The 18,348-nt window shown below is 41.7% G+C and overlaps 1 protein-coding gene across 2 annotated transcripts in view; it reads left to right on the top strand.

Moving 5' to 3' along the window:
• Positions 1 to 6,881: 6,881 nt before the first annotated feature.
• The window catches only part of mccc1 (methylcrotonyl-CoA carboxylase subunit), an 88,541-nt gene continuing 77,074 nt past the window's right edge, over positions 6,882 to 18,348 (top strand). For both annotated transcript variants that reach the window (XR_009645363.1, XM_060834747.1), the window contains exon 1: positions 6,882 to 7,098. Coding sequence is in view for 1 of the 2 variants with exons in the window: in XM_060834747.1 (XP_060690730.1) it covers positions 7,040 to 7,098 (59 nt within the window). In the remaining variant the exon portion in view is untranslated. The remainder of the gene's footprint in view (positions 7,099 to 18,348) is intronic.

The raw sequence follows: 18,348 nt of genomic DNA, 5'->3' as shown, positions 1-18,348 counted from the left end.
ATCTGAAACACCATTTAAACAAATGGGAAACTCTACAAAAGAAAACAAAATTACTGTGGATGCTGTAAACCAGAAACAAATATAGAAATTGGTGGGAAAACTCAGCAAGTCTGGCAGCATCTGTGGAGAGAAATCAGAGTTAATGCTTCAGGTCCAGTGATCCTTCTTCAGAACACACTGTGTGAATCCAACGACAATTGGTTAAGGAGCTTTGTCTGAAAAAATAAGCTTATTTTCCTCTGTATTGCTTATTGTCAACATGCAAAACTTGTTCCTATCTAACAGGAATTATCCTTTTTAATCTAGTTCTCATTGCTCATGCTGTTGGACATGTCCCCTCTTCCAAACATGGCATTCTTCTCTCTCATTTATAACCTCTTTTTCAAAATTGATGCCAATCACTCATATTGTCTATCAATTTCCACTTTCTTTTAATCTCTGAAAAGGTGAAGATTTGTCATGATACTCGAGGATACCTTGAAAGTCAGATGCTTTATTCAAACAAATCATATTTATTTAAATGTATTTGAAAAGCTGCCCACGCATTGGTGATTGTAAGAGTTCTACCAGTACAAAATGTGAGCCAGTTTGTACCATTACACAGTCCACTTAACCAGCATTTTATTTTGGTTAGGTTTTTTAGTCCTTATCCTCTGTCCCTTTGCCAAACTCATCATAAGCTTATCTTTTCATATGAATCACTGTCTCTTCCCTAACCTTGTCTCTTAATTAGTTCTTTTCATATAGGGCAAATTCTTCTCAAGTTCAACAGCCTTTAGTTTAATGCCAAGTATCCCTGATTACCATGTCATGTGTTAATCCCCTCTTATGCTTTGCTTTAGTAGATTTTTTTCAAGTAATTGAGTCTCTGAAGGAACAGTGCTAAGTATTTTTTTAAATGGAAAGCAGTGCAGCTGATCGATGTAAACAGCATTAAGAGAATTTTCTAGGAAACAAAAAAAAGTTCCTGTCTGGGAGCATCGTTCCAAGATATCAATCAAATCTACCACAGGCAGATCATTCGCTTCCTCCTGTAATGTAATTTGAATAAATCGGAGGACACAACATGATGGTTGCATGTTGGTGTTACAAAAAAATGTGAATGTCTCAGTCATTGCAGTTATTTATTAAGATGAAATTTCAGTGTATTGAGCAAATGTTTTGTAGTTAAAGTCTGTTCCATGTCACTGTAGCTCCCGGAAGTGAGTGTTTTTTTTGTTTTGTATTAAACAATTTTTTTTTCAAATTGGCAATATTAGAAGTATGTCAAAGGAAATACTGAGAGTATAGTGAAACCTGTGAAGTTATTAATTTGGTTGACTCCCTGTATTTAACCTGCCATCAGAGTTGGATGCCCTGTTGTTCAAGCCTGTGGAATTCAAGCATTCACTCTTATTATCACATGCACCAAGCCTGATTTATTGAAAACACCAATGGTCACGTGACAGAGTTCCAGGAGTCTGGGTGTAGGTAGAGATGTTTAACCTCTTCAATAATTCTTTAAGAATATCCCTAAAGTACTGGAGGACCAGAATTGCAAATGTGAGTCTAAGGTTACATATTACCAGGCAACAGTGATCCTTGGACTCTTATACAATTAAGAATCAATTAATATACAATAGCAGATACCTTAAAGTCCTGGAGAAAGTCCTGCCTTTCTAAATCCCTTCAAATTTCGTGTCAAGCAAACATGCCTATTTTCCTTTATAAGGAGCAGAGTATTGTGTTGGATAAAAACTGGTTGGCAGATAAGAAACAGTAGAAAAAAACAGATCTCTTTCTGAATGGCAGGCAGCAATTAGTGGGGCACTACAATAATCAGTGCTAGGACCCAAGCTATTCACAATGTATTTTCATGATTTGGATTAGGAACTAAATGTAATATCTCCAAACTTGCAGATGACACAAGGCTGGTGGGAGGATGAGCTGTGTGGAGGATATAGGGATGCTTCGGTGTAATTTGGACAAATTAAATGAGCAGACAAATGCTTGACAGCTGCAATATAATACAACATAAATGTGAGGTTATCCATATTAATAGATTATTACCTGATTGCACATTTCCCTCTTTCAATTTATAGCCATTGAGATCTGGATATCTTCATACACCAGTTTGCTTTGGGTATGTAGGTGCAGCAGGCAGTAAGAAAGGCAAACAGTATGTTTGCCTTCATAACAAGAGGATCAGAGTACTGTAGCAGGGATGACTTGCTGCAATTTCTAGGATCTTGGTGAGACCACACCTCTAACACTGGGTGCAGTTTTCATCTCCGGAGGAAGGATGTCCTTGCTATAGAGGGAGTGCACTGAAGGTTTACCAAATTGATTCCTGGGATGGTAGGACTGACGTATACAGAGAGGCAGAATTGGTTAAGGTTATATTCACTGGAGTAAAGAATTGTAGTATCATAGGAATCTATGAAATTCTAAAAGGACTAGACTGGGTAGATGAAAAAATGATGATCCTGATGTAGGAGTCGAGAATTGGGGTCACAGTCTAAAGACAGAGAATATACCAGAAAACTGAGATAAGGAGGAATTTCTCCACACAGGAAGTGGTGAACTGTGGATGTTGCTATCACAGAAAACAGTCAAGGACAAAATATTGTATGATTTCAAGAAAGCTAGATATAGTGCTTGGGGCTAAAGTGATCAGAGAATATGGGGGAAAAGCAGGAACAGGCTGTTGAGTTGGATGATCAGTCATGGTTATAATGAATGGCAGAGCAGACTTCCAGGGCCAAATGGCCTACTCCTGCTTCTATTCACTATGTGTCTATGTTTATGTTAAATCTGACTCCAGTTAGTGCAGCTCGAGTCTTCTGTCTGCTTCCCTTTGACTTCAGTTTTGTTTGTGCTCTTTGGTACCACAATTAATCAAATTTTGGCATTGATACTGAAGAGGCTCATTCTCACCATGGAAATTCAGTTTTCTTTTCCCATTACCAGATCTGATGCTGAGTCATCCTGGTTGAACACAAATTGAGCATGGGTGAGCCAATTATTGGTGAATAAATTGTGCCTTTTTTCCCTTTATGCTTCTCTTTGATTAAGCTTGTAGGCATATGCCCATTTATCTTCTGTTGTGTGGTGTCAAATTTATAATGCCCTGGTGAAGTTCTTTGGACCATTTCAACACTTTACATAGCACCTTTAAAATACAATTTGCTGCTTCATCTATTTTTTGGAAGAGAGATTGTCAGTGTTAAGCATGTTGTTATGGACCAGATCAAATCCCCTCAAAACATATTAAGGAGATAGCTTTCAGTAAAAATTGTGGTCTAGTCTAAGTGTGATTTAATCAGTCAAGCTACTAGGCTTTGAGCAAAACACACTTTATTCTTACATCACTGTTAAATACAAAACAAAAAAAACATAACTCACTCCATTGAAATACTTAAAAATGCATATTTTGACTACTATTCATCAACTGTTCCAATATAGCAGCATCCCAAAAAACTGACCGTTGGCAAAAGCAAATTCAGCAAAACACATCTCCCTCGCTTGCTATCTACTCCAGTCCAGGAGAAGGAAAACTTGACAGAATAAACCTAGCAGCTGAGAGAGAGAAAACTCCATCTTTTGCAGCAGCAGTGAGACAGCTGCCTCTGGCAGGTTCAAATCCAAAATCCCCAACTTCAACAACTGAAAGCAAAAACTAAAACTCTGGATCTGCATGAGCCTGACTCCATCTACTCATGCTTCTTTTGTCTACTTCAGAAAAAAACCCAAGCCATTTACTCTGCTTTCCATGGAGTTGTTAATTCAGCTCCAGACTGACAACACAGCCTTTCAAAAGAGCCAGGACAGAACACTCCCTCTTGTCACAATGTACCAATACCAATGGCTTGACCTAGCCATAATAATACTTTAATCCTGAGAAATGTTATATTGTTTAATCAACAGTTCAACTGATTGCAGACCAGTTCCATGCTGCAGTAATCTATCAGCAATCTCAGTCTTATGTTGAGAGAATCATGTGATTCTGAATATTTAAAATTACATTTGCTGAAGATAATGTACAGTAGCGCCTCGAGATACGAACGACCCCGTTCACGAACAAATCAGTTTACGAACAGGATTGTATGTAAAATTTTGCTTCAATGTACGTACGAAATTCAAAGTACAAACGAAGGAATGAACGCAAAACGCCCGTGTGCGACCATGTGGTTTCATCGTTCTGCTTTGCTACGCACTTGTTGAACGCAAAAGCTCTTGGGCCCCGCGTGATCTTATTCAGTTTGTCTTTGGCGTGTGCACTGTGAACAGCCGTCCAAGCATTCTTACGCTATCCGAACAATGGGAAAAATTGATTCAGTTCGCGAACCAGGTCCCGGAACGGATTAAGTTCGTAAGTCGAGGCGCTACTGTATATCCCAAAGTACAACTTGTTTTGCCAGTGAAATTGAGTATGTTGACAGAAAATGCACTTCTCATTCCATTCTACGTGAACCACAAATATTGGACATACTTTAAAATTCATATGCGTGGTTTTAAACACATCTTCAATATTCTTTTGTATTAAAATACAGAAGATCATAAGAAATAGTAGCAGAAGTAGGCCATTCAGCCCATTGAGTCTGCTCCCACCATTCCGGTAAGATTGTGGCTAATATTGCTATGGCTTTAACACCTGCTTAATCCCCCACAACCTTTGAATGACTCCCTTGTGGATCAAAAATCTGCTTAAATCCACTTTTGAACATATTCCATCACCAGACTCCTGACACCTGACTCTCTCTGGATGAGATTTCTAAGGGCTAATGACCCTCTGAGAAAATACTTTCCTCCTTATCTCCATATATATGGGAGATCCTTCATTTTGAAACTATTACACAGCATGTTCCTCTGAGTTATCGAGTGCTTCATGAAAGTAAACATCCTACAAGAACATAAGAAATAGGAACAGAAGTAGGAACATTTGACCTCTCCTGAACCTGCATCACCATTCAATAGAATCACGGCTGATCTGACATTCCTCATATCCACCTTCCTGTAATTCTTAATCCCTTATAGATTTAGAATCTATTGTAGCGTAAATATATATAAGAAGTCTGTTTCCACAACTCTCTGTGGCAGACTTCCAATCCTTTAAGGGAAGAAATTTCTCCTTGTCTCAGTTTTAAATTGGTGCCATTTTATTCTAAGACTATGCCCTCTAGACCTAACTGTCCCATGAGAGAAAACATCCTCTCACCATTTATCCTGTAAAGCCTCTTCAGAATCGTCTATATTTAAATGAGTCACCTCTCATTCTTTTAAACTCCAATGGGTACAGAGTCAACATGCTCAAGCTTTCCTTATGAACCAGCCCCTTTTTCTTGGGAAACAGTCTCGTGAACCTTCTCTGAACTGCTTTCGATGTAATTACATCCCAATGTAGGTAAGGAGACCAGAACTATACTCAGTATTCTGGGTTCAGTCTAACGAATAATCTGTATAGGTATTGTCTGACTTTTGTACTCACGCTCCACCCACTTTGCAATAAAAGTCAATATTCTATTTGACTTTTGATTCCTGATGAAGGGCTCTGGCCCGAAACATCAAATTTCCTGTTCCTTGGATGCTGCCTAACCTGCTGTGCTTTAACCAGCAACACATTTTCAATTCTATTTGGCTTAGCAATTACTCATTGTACCTGAAGGCAACCTTTTTATGATGTACATACAATGACATGCTGATCCCTCTGAACTGCTTTCTGAACTCTCAGTATTTAAATATTCTGCTTTTCCATTCTTTCGGCCAAAGTAGAAAATCTCAAATTTTCCACTATTTACCAAAATGAGAAGGGGAGGGGGAAGAGTGTGGGTGATGGGTGAAAGGGGTGCATGAGAATGGGGGTGAAGGGCAAGAGTGGGCAAGGGAGAATGAGGGAGGGAGGAGACGGAGTAGCGGGTAAGGTGAGGGAAGAGAGGCAGTGGGGGTGAGGGAAGAGAAGGTTTGGAGGAGGGGGGGCGAAGGGAAGAGAGGGGGTTGGGAGAGAGTGAGTGTGAGGGGAAGGGGAGAGTGAGGGTGAAAGGGGAGTGAGGGGAAGGGGAGAGTGGGTGTGCAGGGAAGTGGGGGTAAGGGAAGAGAAGGTTTGGAGGAGAGTGGGGTGAAGGAAAGAGAGGGGGTTGGGAGAGAGTGTGGGTGAGGGGAAGGGGAGTGTGGGTGAGGGGAAGGGGAGTGTGGGTGAGGGGAAGGGGAGTGTGGGTGAGGGGAGGAGTGGGGGAAGGGGGGTGAGGGAAGGGGAGAGTGGGGTTGCGGGGGGAGTGAGGGGAATGTGAGGTGAAGGAAGGGGAGAGTGGGTGTGGGTGTGGGGGGAGTGAGGGGAAAGGGAGAGTGGGTGGGGGGTAGTAAGGGGAAGGGGAGAGTGGGTGTGGGGGAGTGAGGGGAAGGGGAGAGTGGGTGTGGGGGGGGAGTAAGGGGGTGAAGGGAAGGGGTGAGTGGGTGTGGGGGGAGTGAGGCAAAGGGGAGAGTGGGTGTGGAGGGGAGTAAGGGGAAGGGGAGAGTGGGTGTGGAGGGGAGTAAGGGGAAGGGGAGAGTGGGTGTGGAGGGGAGTAAGGGGAAGGGGGTGAGGGGAAGAGGAGAGTGGGTGTGGGGGGAAGGGGAGAGTGGGTGTGGGGGGGGAAGTGGAGAGTGGGTGTGGGGGGAGTGAGGCGAAGGGGAGAGTGAGTGTGGGGGGGAGTGAGGGGAAGGGGAGAGTGGGTGTGGGGGGGAAGTAAGGGGAAGGGGGTGATGGGAAGGGGAGAGTGCGTGTGGGAGCCTGGCGGGGAAGGGGAGGCGGCGTTAGGACCTTGAACGTTTCTGTCCGAGAACCTCCAAATCTGATTGGCCGACCAGTTTCGGCCCCTTTCCCGTAGTCAATGCTGATTGGTTATTTGGCAGCGGCTGCCGTACGGGTCGGCGAGAGGACTTAGAGCCGGATCAAGGGCAAAGACGAATTGTTTTTATTATTGATCAAGACAGGGTGCAGCGGCGCCGGTAGTTCCAGTGCTCCCGCTCGAGGGACGGTTTAGTTACCGTTAACGAATCTGATCGTGCAGCTGGCGGTGCCATCATGGCGGCGGCGGTGGTGAGAGAGCGGGGTCTCCAGTGGGCCCGGAGAAGCTGCAGGCAGTGAGTGTTCGGGGAGGGGGAAGGGGAAGAGTTCAGGGTTCAGAGTTCAGGGTTCACCTGGTTTCAGGAAGGTTTGGAGTTGTAATTTTAGGTCATTGTGGAGTCGTGGACAATCCACACGGCACACTCTGTGCTATCATTCCCCTGTTTTGAGGAAGAAATGAAAAGTTTTAACTGTGGGTTCCAAATAAACTCACCCCTAAACTCCAAGACCTTGGTCTCTGCTCCCTCTCCTCTTTGACTAGATCCTTGATTTCCTGACCCATAGACTGCAATCAGTAAGAATAGGCAACAAACACCATAATCCTGCAACACTGCCCACTCTATTCCTTATATGCTCCAAATTCCGCCCCGCCTCCAGTTACAATTTTGCTGCCCTGTCACCACTATTGTAGGGATCTCAAATAATGACAAGACTGAATACAATAAAGAGATTTAGTGCTTAGCAGCATGGTGTAAAGACAACAACCTCTCTATCAATGTCAGTAAAACAAAGGAGCTAGTCATTGACTTCAAGAAAGGAGTGGAGGGAGTGTTTCCAGAGGTGGAGATAATCAAGAGCATCAAGTTCCTGGGAGTGATGATTGCCAACAATCAGTCCTGGTGCACCCATGTCAATGCAATGGTTAAGAAAGCACAATAATGTCTTTACTTCCTCAGGATGCTAAGGAAATTCAGCATGTCCCCAAGGACTCTTAACAATTTTTATAGATGTACCATAGAAAGCATTCAACCGGATGTATCATTGCATCCCAATTGCTCTTCCCAAGACCACAAGAAACTACAGACAGTTGTGAATGTGGCCCAGTCCAGTACACAAACCATCTTTCCATCTTTTTACTTCATGTATAATTCCCGCTGCCATGGGTTAACTACATTGGCAGGGAGGGCATTCCACACTCTTACCACTCTCTGAGTAAAGAACCTGCCTCTGATATCTGTCTTAAATCTATCACCCCTCAATTTGTAGTTATGTCCCCTTGTACAAGCTGCTGTCATCATCCTAGGAAAAAGATTTTCACTATCTACCCTATCTAATCTTCTGATTATCTTGTATGTCTCTATCAAGTCCCCTCTTAGCCTTCTTCTTTCCAATGAGAACAGACCCAAGTCTCTCAGCCTTTCCTTGTAAGACTGTCCCTCTAGACCAGGCAACATCCTGGTAAATCTCCGCTTCACTTTTTCCAGTGCTTCCACATCCTTCCTGTAATGGGGCGATCAGAATGTACACAATATTCCAAGTGAGTCCACATTAGCATTTTGCAGCATGACATTACAACTCTGGAAGTCAATCCCTCTGCCAATAAAACCTAACACAACATATGCCTTCTTAACAGCACTATCAACCTGGATGGCAACTTTAAGGGATCTACACACATGGACTCCAAGATCCCTCTGCATGTCGACACTACCAATAATTTTTCCATTGACCCAGTATTCTGCCTTCCTGTTATTCTTCCCAAAGTGAATCGCCTCACTTTTAGCTCAATTGAACTCCATTTGCCACCTCTCAGCCCAATTCTGCAGTTTATCCAAGTCTCCCTGCAACCTGCAATATTCTGGATGTAGGTTTGCTTACCGAGCTGGAAGTTCACTTTCAGGCATTTCATCACCAAACTAGGTTACACCACAGGAAATGACATCACTAACCCAAAGAAATACAAACAGAAAGCAGGAATCATCAGCAGTGCTTTGTCCGGAGGCTCACTGAAGATGTTACCTAGTATGGTGACAAAACATCTGAAAACCTTCCAGCTCAGCAAGCAAACCTACATCCAGAACCTCAACCTGAGCTCCAAATCTTCTCAAAACTCTCTAACCTGCAACATTCTTCCACACTGTCCACTACTCCACCAATTTTAGTGTCATCTGCAAACCTACTAACGCATCCACCCATTATAAAAATGACAACACCAATGGTCCCAAAACAGATCCTTGTGGCACACCACTTGTAACCAGACTCCAGGCTGAATATTTTCCATCAACTACCACTCGCTGCCTTCTTTCAGAAAGCCAGTTTCTAATCCATACTGCTAAATCACCGTCAATCCAATGCCTCTGCACTTTCTCCAACAGTCTACCATGTGGAACAATATCAGAGGCTTTACTGAAGTCCATGTACACCATGTTCCAAACAATGGGTAATTCAGAATTGAACTTCCACACAGGCACTGTTAGGCTTGCAGTAAAAAACATTTGAAGAAGTTAGACGTTGTTGACTGAAATATAAGTGGGATTTTCCTAACATACATTTTAATTAACATGAAGTAGCCTTACTAGCCTGAAAAATGTGAAATGTCAAACTTCTTTATTGTAAGTTTTAAAAATAATGGCTCTGTTATAATTCAACTATTATTTAATTCATTATCTGGATATATAACTTATAATTGAAAGACATTAAGTTCCTCTGATGCTTTTTAAGTTTAAAAAACAGCAGGTTTATTGTAAGTACTAGCTTTTGGAGCACTGCTCTGTCAGGTAGCTGTGGAGCAGGATTTTAAGACAGAATTTAAAGCAAAAGATTACAATGTCACACAAGCGATAAGGTATGTTGAACAAACCTAGATTGCTGTTAAGTCCTTCGTCTTTTAGAATGGTTTGCAGGTTTCTTGCTGTTCAATATCTCGTATCAGTTGCATGCATGACACTGTGATCTTTTGCTATAAATTCTGTGCCTTATGATTCTGCTGCACCGCTACCTGATAAAAGAGCAGCACACCAAAAACTATACTTCCAAATAACCCTGTTGGACTATAATCTGGTGTTGTGCGATTTTTAACTTTGTCCATCCCAGTCCAACACTGGCACCTCCACATCATGGCTTTTAAGTATTGTAATTGTACCAACCTTCACCACTCCCTCTGGCAGCTCAGACCATTCACGTACCACCTTCTGCATGAAAAATTTACCCCTCTAGTTCTTTTTAAATCTTTCCCCTCTCATCTTAAACCTGTGCCCTCTAGTTCTGGACTCCCCCACCTAGGAAAAAGACAATGGCGATTCACTCTTTTCATGCCTCTCATGATTTTATAAACATTTTTAAGGTCATCCCTTGGCATCTGACGCTTTATGGACAAAATATCCCCATGGTATACACGCTCTGCCTGTAACTCAAATCCTCCAGACCTGGCAGATCCTTGTAAATCTTTTGTTCGCAACATCCTCCCTTTAGAAGGGTGACCAGAATTAAACACAGTATTCTAAGCATGGCCTCACCGATGTCCTGTACAGCTGCAACATGACATGCCAACTCCTATACTCGGTGTTCTGACCAGTGAAGGCAAGTCTGCCAAATGCCATTTCATGATCCTGTCTACCTGCAACTCCACTTTCAAGGAACAGAGCAGGTATTTCATAACTCAAAACAAAACTTTATTCTCATCAGAAAGGAGGACTCAATGAGAAGAATGAACTACCCTTAGACAACAAAGCCAGTCAGGTAAATAAAAAGACAAAGGCAGATAAAGTAGTGAAAATTATTGGTAGACCAGAGAATTGGGCATGTTTTAGGAACCAGCAGATTACTCAAAAACTAATACAAAAGAAGAAAATTGATTATGAAAATAAATCGCAAGTAATATATAAACATCAAGAACCTCAATGGGTAAATAAAAATAAAAATTAGAGAACAATGGACAAATAAAGATATTCAGGTTCTAGTCAAGAACAAAAAAGAATCATAGATGTAGACAACTGGGTTCAAATAAATCTCTTCAACAGTATAAAGAGTGTAGCATCATTCTTGAAATGGAGATCAGGAAGCCGTAGAGGAGTTATGAGATAGCCTTGGCAAATAAGGTTAAAGGTAATCCAAAGAAATTGAAGAGCAAGAGAACAACTAGAGAGAGAGTAGGATCCTTTTAAAGATCATGTAAGTCATATTTGTGTTGAACCTTAGGAAACTGGAGAGATATTAAATGAGTATTTTGTGTCAGATTTTATTGTGGACAAAGAAGTGGAGGCTGGAAAAGTCAGGGAAATAAATATTGCTGTTTTGGAAACAGTTCACATCACAGAAGAGGAAGTTCTCGAGTTCTTAGAAAATATAAAGATAAATAAATTGATAAGACCTGAACGGTGACATTGTAGAGGTTTATAAAATCATGAAGGGTGTTGATAAAGTCAATGGCAGATATCTTTTCGTGGGGGATTTCAAGATTTTTTAAGGTGAGAGGCAAAAGATTTGAAAAGCACGCGAGAGGAAATTTTTTTCATAAACAGTAGTTCTTGTGTGGAAAAAACTCGCAGAGGAAGTGGTGATGCAACCTTTAAAAAGTTACAACCTTTAAAAGTCATTTAGATAAATAAACGAATAAGAAATGTTTGGAGGGATATGGGCCAAGTGCAGGCAGGTGGGACTAATTCAGTTTGAGATTACAGCCAGCATGGATCGGGTGGACTGGAAGGTCTATTTCCCTGCTGTATGACTCTTTAAAGTAGGTTAAGAAGTTGTTGAAAAGTCACAGCATTCACAGTCCCTCATTTCCACTGGGATTAAGCCTTTGTTACAGAGAAAAGGAAAATTGAGGATGCTATGCCACCATTGAGCTAAGGCTGCATTGCTTAGGATGGTTTGTTTTTGGAGTTCCTCTTGCAGACAAACTTCAGCAATTATGTGTATAAACTACATTCAATATATCTTATTAAGCCAGTTGTGTAAATCTTGCTTGACACAGCTGCTGGCTCATGGTTAGTTTTCAGCCAATGACTTTCTAACTCACATCAAATAAAATTTCTTTTAGCAACTACCAGAAAAGGGTTTAATGTGTTGCTTTAAAATCAAAATAGTGTGTTAAATATAAATCACGAGTTGATATTGAATGGTGAATCTAGATTTAGTGCACAAGAAATAGATTTTAAATTGAATAAATTAGTCTAATAAATTAATATTGTTGAAAGTGAAAGCATGCAAAAATGTACTTGGATTGAAGTTACCGTGAATACACTCAACTGTAACAAAACTCCACTATAAATGAATAGAGTAACATCTTGTTCTTCTAAAATCATATACAGCACTTAAATATAGACTGTGTTTGTGTTCTTAAATTGTAGTTTGTTTTATTCATTACTAACTTTTAATGATACTTTTGTGAATGAAGAATAGTGATGTTAAAGAATGATCTGTTCATTATAGTTCTTAACCATGTCCTTTTGATAGTAGAATTCTGACCAAAAAGGAGTTCTCATAGAGATATGGTTGAGGTACTGAGTGAGTACTGTGCACCTGTCCACATTATAGAAAAGGATGCTGTCAATGTAGCAGGAAAGGAAAAGCGAATAGTGAATTTGGATAGCATAAAATACGTTAATAAATTATTGTAAAAAGTGTTCATAATCCCTCATTTCCACTGGGATTCATCCTTGGTTAGTGAGAAAAATATTGTGGGCACTATTGTCTTAGTTTTTTAATGCTTCTTGGTTTTGTGGGTGTTGCCCATGGGCTGGAGTATTAGCAAAATAAAAGCTTGAGTGATTAAGACTTTTAAGACTAAAAGACGTAGGAGCAGAAATTAGGCCATTCAGACCATCAAGCCTGCTCCACCATTCAATCATGGCTGATGAGTTTCTCAACCCCATTCTCCTGCTTTCTCCCCGTAACCCTTGATCCCCTTTACAATCAAGAACCTATTTATTTACATCTTAAATATAGTCAATGACTTGACCCCCACAGTCTTCTGTGGCAGTGAATTCTGTAGGTTCACCACTCTCTGGCTAAGTTTCTCCTTGTCTCTGTTCTAAATGGTCTTCCCTTTACTCGAAGGCTGTGCCCTCGGGTTCTTGTCTCTCCTATCATTAGAAACATCTTCCCAACATCCACTCTGTCCAGGCCATTCAGATTCTGTAAGTTTCAATTAGATTCCCCCATTATCCTTCTAACCTCCAGAGTCCTCAAATGTTCCTTATATGCTAAGCTGTTCATTCCTGGGACCATTCTCATGAATCTCCTCTGAACACTCTCCAGGGCCGTTACACCCTTCCTGAGATATGGAGCCCAAAACTGTGCACAATACTCCAACTGTGGCCTGACCAGAGCCACATTCCTGCTTTAATATTCAAGCACTCTCAAAATAAATGTCATCATTGCATTTGCCTTCCTAACTATTGACTCAACCTGCATATTTACCTTGAGAGAATCCTGAACTAGAATGACCATGTCATTTTGCACTTCAGACTTCTGAATTTTCTCACAATTTAGAAAATAGTCCATGCCTCTATTCTTCCTACCAAGGTGCATGACCTCACACTTTCCCACCTTGTACTCCATCTATCACTTCTTTGCCCAGTCTCCAAACCTGTCCAAATCCTTCTGCAGCCTTCCTGCCTTGTCAACACTTCCTGTCCCTCTACCTATTTTTGTATCACCTGCAAACTTAGCCAGGATGCCCTCAGTTCCTTTATCGAGATCATTAATGTGAAAAGTTGTGGTCCCAACACTGAGCCTTGCAGAACACCACTTGTCACCGACTGCCACCCTGAGAAGGACCCTTTTATCCCCACTTGATGCTTTCTGCCAGACAGCCACGTCTCCATGCATGCGAGCATTTTGCCTCTAACACCATGAGCCCTTATTAGCAGTTGGCTGTGTGGCCCTATGCCAAAGGCCTTCCTGAATTCCAGGTAGCTAACATCCATTGGTTCTCCCTGGTCTAATCTGCTTGTTATTTCCTTAAGGAATTCTAGAAGATTTGTCAGGCATGACCTACCCTTGATAAAAGCTTTAGTGATTATGACCTTTAAAACTCTGCTATTTTACCATACACTTCCAGGTATTCAGAAATCTGATCCTTCACTATGGATTTCTGGATCTTACCCATGACTGAGGTTAGGCTAACTGGTTGATACATTTCTGTCTTCTGCCTTACTCCCTTATTAAACAGGGGTATTATGTTAGCGATTTTCCAGTCCTCTGGGTCCTCCTTGATTCTAGTGATTCCTGAAAGATTACCACTAGCACCTCCGTTATATCCCTTAGAACTCTGGAGTGTAGTCCATCTGCTCCAGGTGATTTATTCACCTTCAGGCCATTCAGTTTTTCTAGCACCCTCTCCATGGTGATGGCCACCATATTCAGCTCTACCCCCTCACTCTGTTGAATTTTTGAGGAATTACTCGTGTCTTCCACTGTGATGACAGACGTAAGTAATTATTCAGTTCCTCAACCATTTTTTTGTACCCACTACTATCTCTCTGGCATCATTTTCCAGCGGCCCAGTGTCCACTTTTGCCTCTCTTTTGCCCTTGATATATCTAAAGAAACCTTTGCAGTCTGCCTTTTTATTACTGGCTAGCTTACTCTCATATTTAAAGTTCTCCTTCCTCATTTCTTCTTTGTCCTCTGTTGGTCTTTGTAAGCTTCCCAAGCCTCTGATTTTGCACAGTTCTTCTCTACTTTATGTGCTTTCTCTTTTGCTTTTATGCTATCCCTGACTTCGTTCGTCATCCATGGTTACCTCATCCTTCCTGTATCATGTTTCTTTTCCCTCAGGATGAATTTCTGCTGTGTCTCCTGAATTACTTCAAGAAACTTCTGGCATTGCTGTTCCACTATCTTTCCTGTCCCAGTCAGTTCTCCCCAGCTCCTCCCTCATTCCTCTGTAGTTACCTTTATTCAGCTGAAATACTGTTATCTCTGATTCTATCTTCTCCCTCTCAAATTGCAGAGTAAATTCGATCACGTTATGATCACTGCTTCGTAAGGGTTCCTTCACTTTAAACTCCCTTATCAAGTCTGCCTCATTACACAACACTAAATCCAGTATTGAGTCAGAGTGTGGTGCTGGAAAAGCACAGCAGGTCAGGCAGCATCCGAGGAGCAGGAGAATCAACGTTCCGAGCATAAGTTCTTCATCAGGAATGCGGGGGTGGTCCAAGGGGGCTGAGAGATAAATGGGAGAGGGGTGGGGCTGCAGGAAGGTAGCTGAGAATGCAATAGGTAGATGAAGTTGGGGGTGAAGGTACAAGCTCAGAGCAGAGGATGGAGTGGATAGGTGGGAATGAAGATGGATAGGTCAAGAGGGTGGTGCCGAGTTGGAAGGTTGGATCTGTGATAAGGTGGAGGAAAGGGAAATGAGAAAACTCGTGAAATCCACATTGATCTCATGTGGTTGGAGGGTCCCAAAGTGGAAGATGAAGCGTTCTTCCTCCAGGCTTCGGCTGGTGAGGGTTTGGCGGTGTGTTGGTTCTGTAGGTAGGCGCTGAGGAAGGAGATGTGGCTGTGGTAGCGAGTCTGCTTCAGGGCCGAGAAGATTCAGTATTGCCTGTTCTAAATCCAGTATTGTCTGTTCACTCGTGGGCTCCATCACAAGTTGCTCCAAAAAGCCACCTTATAAACATCCCAGAAATTCCTTTTCTTGCGAACCACTACTAACCTGATTTTTCCAGTCCACCTGCATATTGAAATCCCTCCTGATCACTGTAACTTTGCCTTTCCTCCATCTTTTCCATCTCCTGGTATATCTTCCGCCCCAACTCCTGACTACTGTTTGGAGACCTATACATGACTCCATCTATAGTTTTTCTTCCTTTTCCGGTTCATCAATTCTACCCATACAGGTTCTACACTATCTGACCCTACTTCGTTTCTTACTATTAATTTAATTTCAATTCTTACTAATGGGACACCCCCACCTCCTCTACCCACCTGTCTATCTTTTCGATAGGATGGCTATTCTTGAATATTCAGCTCCCAATTCTGATACCCTTGCAGCCATGTCTCTGTGACACCAACCATGTCATACCTGCAAATTTCTATCTTCGCTACAAGCTCATTTACCTTATTCCTTATAGTGCGTGAATTCAGATATAACACCTTGAGTTAACTCTCCTCTTCTCATTGTCATTTGTTTGTCCAGTGTGCTTGAAGTTTGATTGCTAACCCTTTCCAGATACTCTGTCCTATTTGTGTCTGTGCTGGAGATTTTAATAACGTCTCCTGAGTTCTGCAGTCTAACTTCCTCTTTTAGTTTGGGTTTTCTAATTTTCCCTAAAACTCCATGCCTCCCCCTCCCTTTCAGTTTAAATCCCTGTCTCAATACCACTAGTTAAAGCCCTCATGACCTCACCTACCTGTCCATCTTCTTTTCCACCTATCCACTCAATCCTCCTCTGAGCTATCTGATCCCCCTGTTACCCCCACCTCTGTCTACCTATCGCACTCTCAGTTACCTGTCCCCCAGCCCCACCCCCCTTTCATTTAGCTTTCCACCCTCTCATCTTATAAGTCTCATTCCTGATGAAGGCCCTTTGCTCGGAACATTGATTCTTCTGCTCCTTGGATGCTGCCTGACCTGCTGTGCTTTTTGAGCAACCCACTCTTGACTCTGATCTCCAGCATCTGCAGTCCTCACTTTCTCCTATACCCCTAGCTGTACGATTTGCTAGGACTGTGGTCCCAGCACTGATCAGATGAAGGCCGTCCCATCGGAACAGGTCCCTTCTTCCCCAGTACTGATGCCAATGTCCAATCAATTCAAACCCATTTTTCCCACACCAATCTTTGAGCTGTGCATCTACCTGCTTAATCTTGTTAATCCTGTGCCAATTAGCTTATGGGTCAGGTAGTAATCCAGAGATTATTACCTTATTAGTTCTACTTTCTAATTTAGCTCCCAGCTGTTCAGACTCCCTTAGCAGAATCTCTGCCCTGTTTTTATCTATGTCGTTGGTACCTACGTGGACCACGACCACTGGATCTTTACCCTCCCACTTCAAGTTCCTCTGCAGCCCAGATGAGATATCCCAAACCTAAGCACCAGGCAGCCAGTACAACCTTCAGGGCTCTCAATCCTGGTCACAGAGAACACTGTCTATGCCCCTAACTATACTATCTTCAATTACAATATTCTCTTCTCTTTTTTCACTTGAATGGCTCTCTGCACCAGGGTGCTGTGTCAATCACCATCCAAGGAACAGGAGAATCGACGTTTCGGGCATGAGCCCTTCTTCAGGGCTCATGCCTGAAATGTCGATTCTCCTGCTCCTTGGATGCTGCCTGACCTGCTGCGCCTTTCCAGCAACACGTTTTCAGCTCTGATCTCCAGCATTTGCAGTCCTTACTTTCTCCTGCTGTGTCAATCAGCTCATCCTCCCTGCAGTCCCCATTCCTGTCCACACAGGGGCAATAACAACATGGATATAAAATTGGCTAAGGAGCAGAAAGAAATTATCTGAATTTGGGTACACAGGGAATAATTTCAAAGTTTATAAATGATACAAAACTTTCAAATATATTTAAGAGATGATAATAATAGACTTCAGGAGGGCTGTAGACAGACTGGTGGAATGAATGAGCACCACAGCAGGTGAAATTTAACACAATGGTGAAATGATCCATTTTAGTAGAGAGAATGAGGAGAGGTAATTTGAAGAAAAGAAAGATTTGCATTGAGATAGCACTGGACAAACAGCAAACATCACAAAGCACTGACTGATCTTTTGTTTCTGGTAAAAGGAGATGCGATGGAGCTCTTCAAAGTAATGAATGGTTATTGACTTTCTACTGCTTTGTATTTATTTATTCAAATAAAATCAGTGGTGGAGTATGGATCTTCGGGGCCACAGTTACTTAATATAGGCAGTTGACTATTCATGAAGAATTTTAAGACAGTTTATTATGTTTAAGGAGCACCACTTTAGATAATGATACATTAGTTGTCTAGACAAAATAAATTGTACAACCCACAACAATTGTGGATGATTCACTAATGCTGGAGAATGAACAAGCAGTTGGCTTGGTGAATGTTGATTTCATTAATATTTGATGTTAGGATCCTACTCTCCAGCAAAGATGTTAAGAAACTTTTCTCAATCTGTTTAGTCCATCTTGACATGATAAAGATAGCTGCCTGATGAGGACTCCCTTCGAATTTTGCATACTTGTTGATACACCTTATTTTTGGAGCCAACCATCATATGTTGCATCTGAATCCTTTTAACTAATGAGCACAACATCCGAACAACCACTGTTGCCTTGCCTACCTTCATCTGAAGTGTTTCATTCTTTTTGCAAACAATTTGTATTTTCTGAAAGACATCATTGATAGGTTTTATATGGAGCCATATAATTTGTTGATGCCAGCATATGAACATAGTGGCCACAGTCTTTATTGTCATCTACTGTTGTTCGTGTTTATTAGAGATTATTTATTTTTGCCAAAAAGGAAATAATTGAACAGTCATTACATGAGAACTAATGCTATATGGGAAACAAGTTGACACCTGTTACGAGAGGACACCAATTTTAATGTGATT

This window comes from Hemiscyllium ocellatum, chromosome 13, assembly GCF_020745735.1.
Source record: "Hemiscyllium ocellatum isolate sHemOce1 chromosome 13, sHemOce1.pat.X.cur, whole genome shotgun sequence".
NCBI lineage: Eukaryota > Metazoa > Chordata > Chondrichthyes > Orectolobiformes > Hemiscylliidae > Hemiscyllium > Hemiscyllium ocellatum.
The sequence above is the reverse complement of the archived record's forward strand: the minus strand, read 5'-3'. Positions and strand labels throughout refer to the sequence as shown.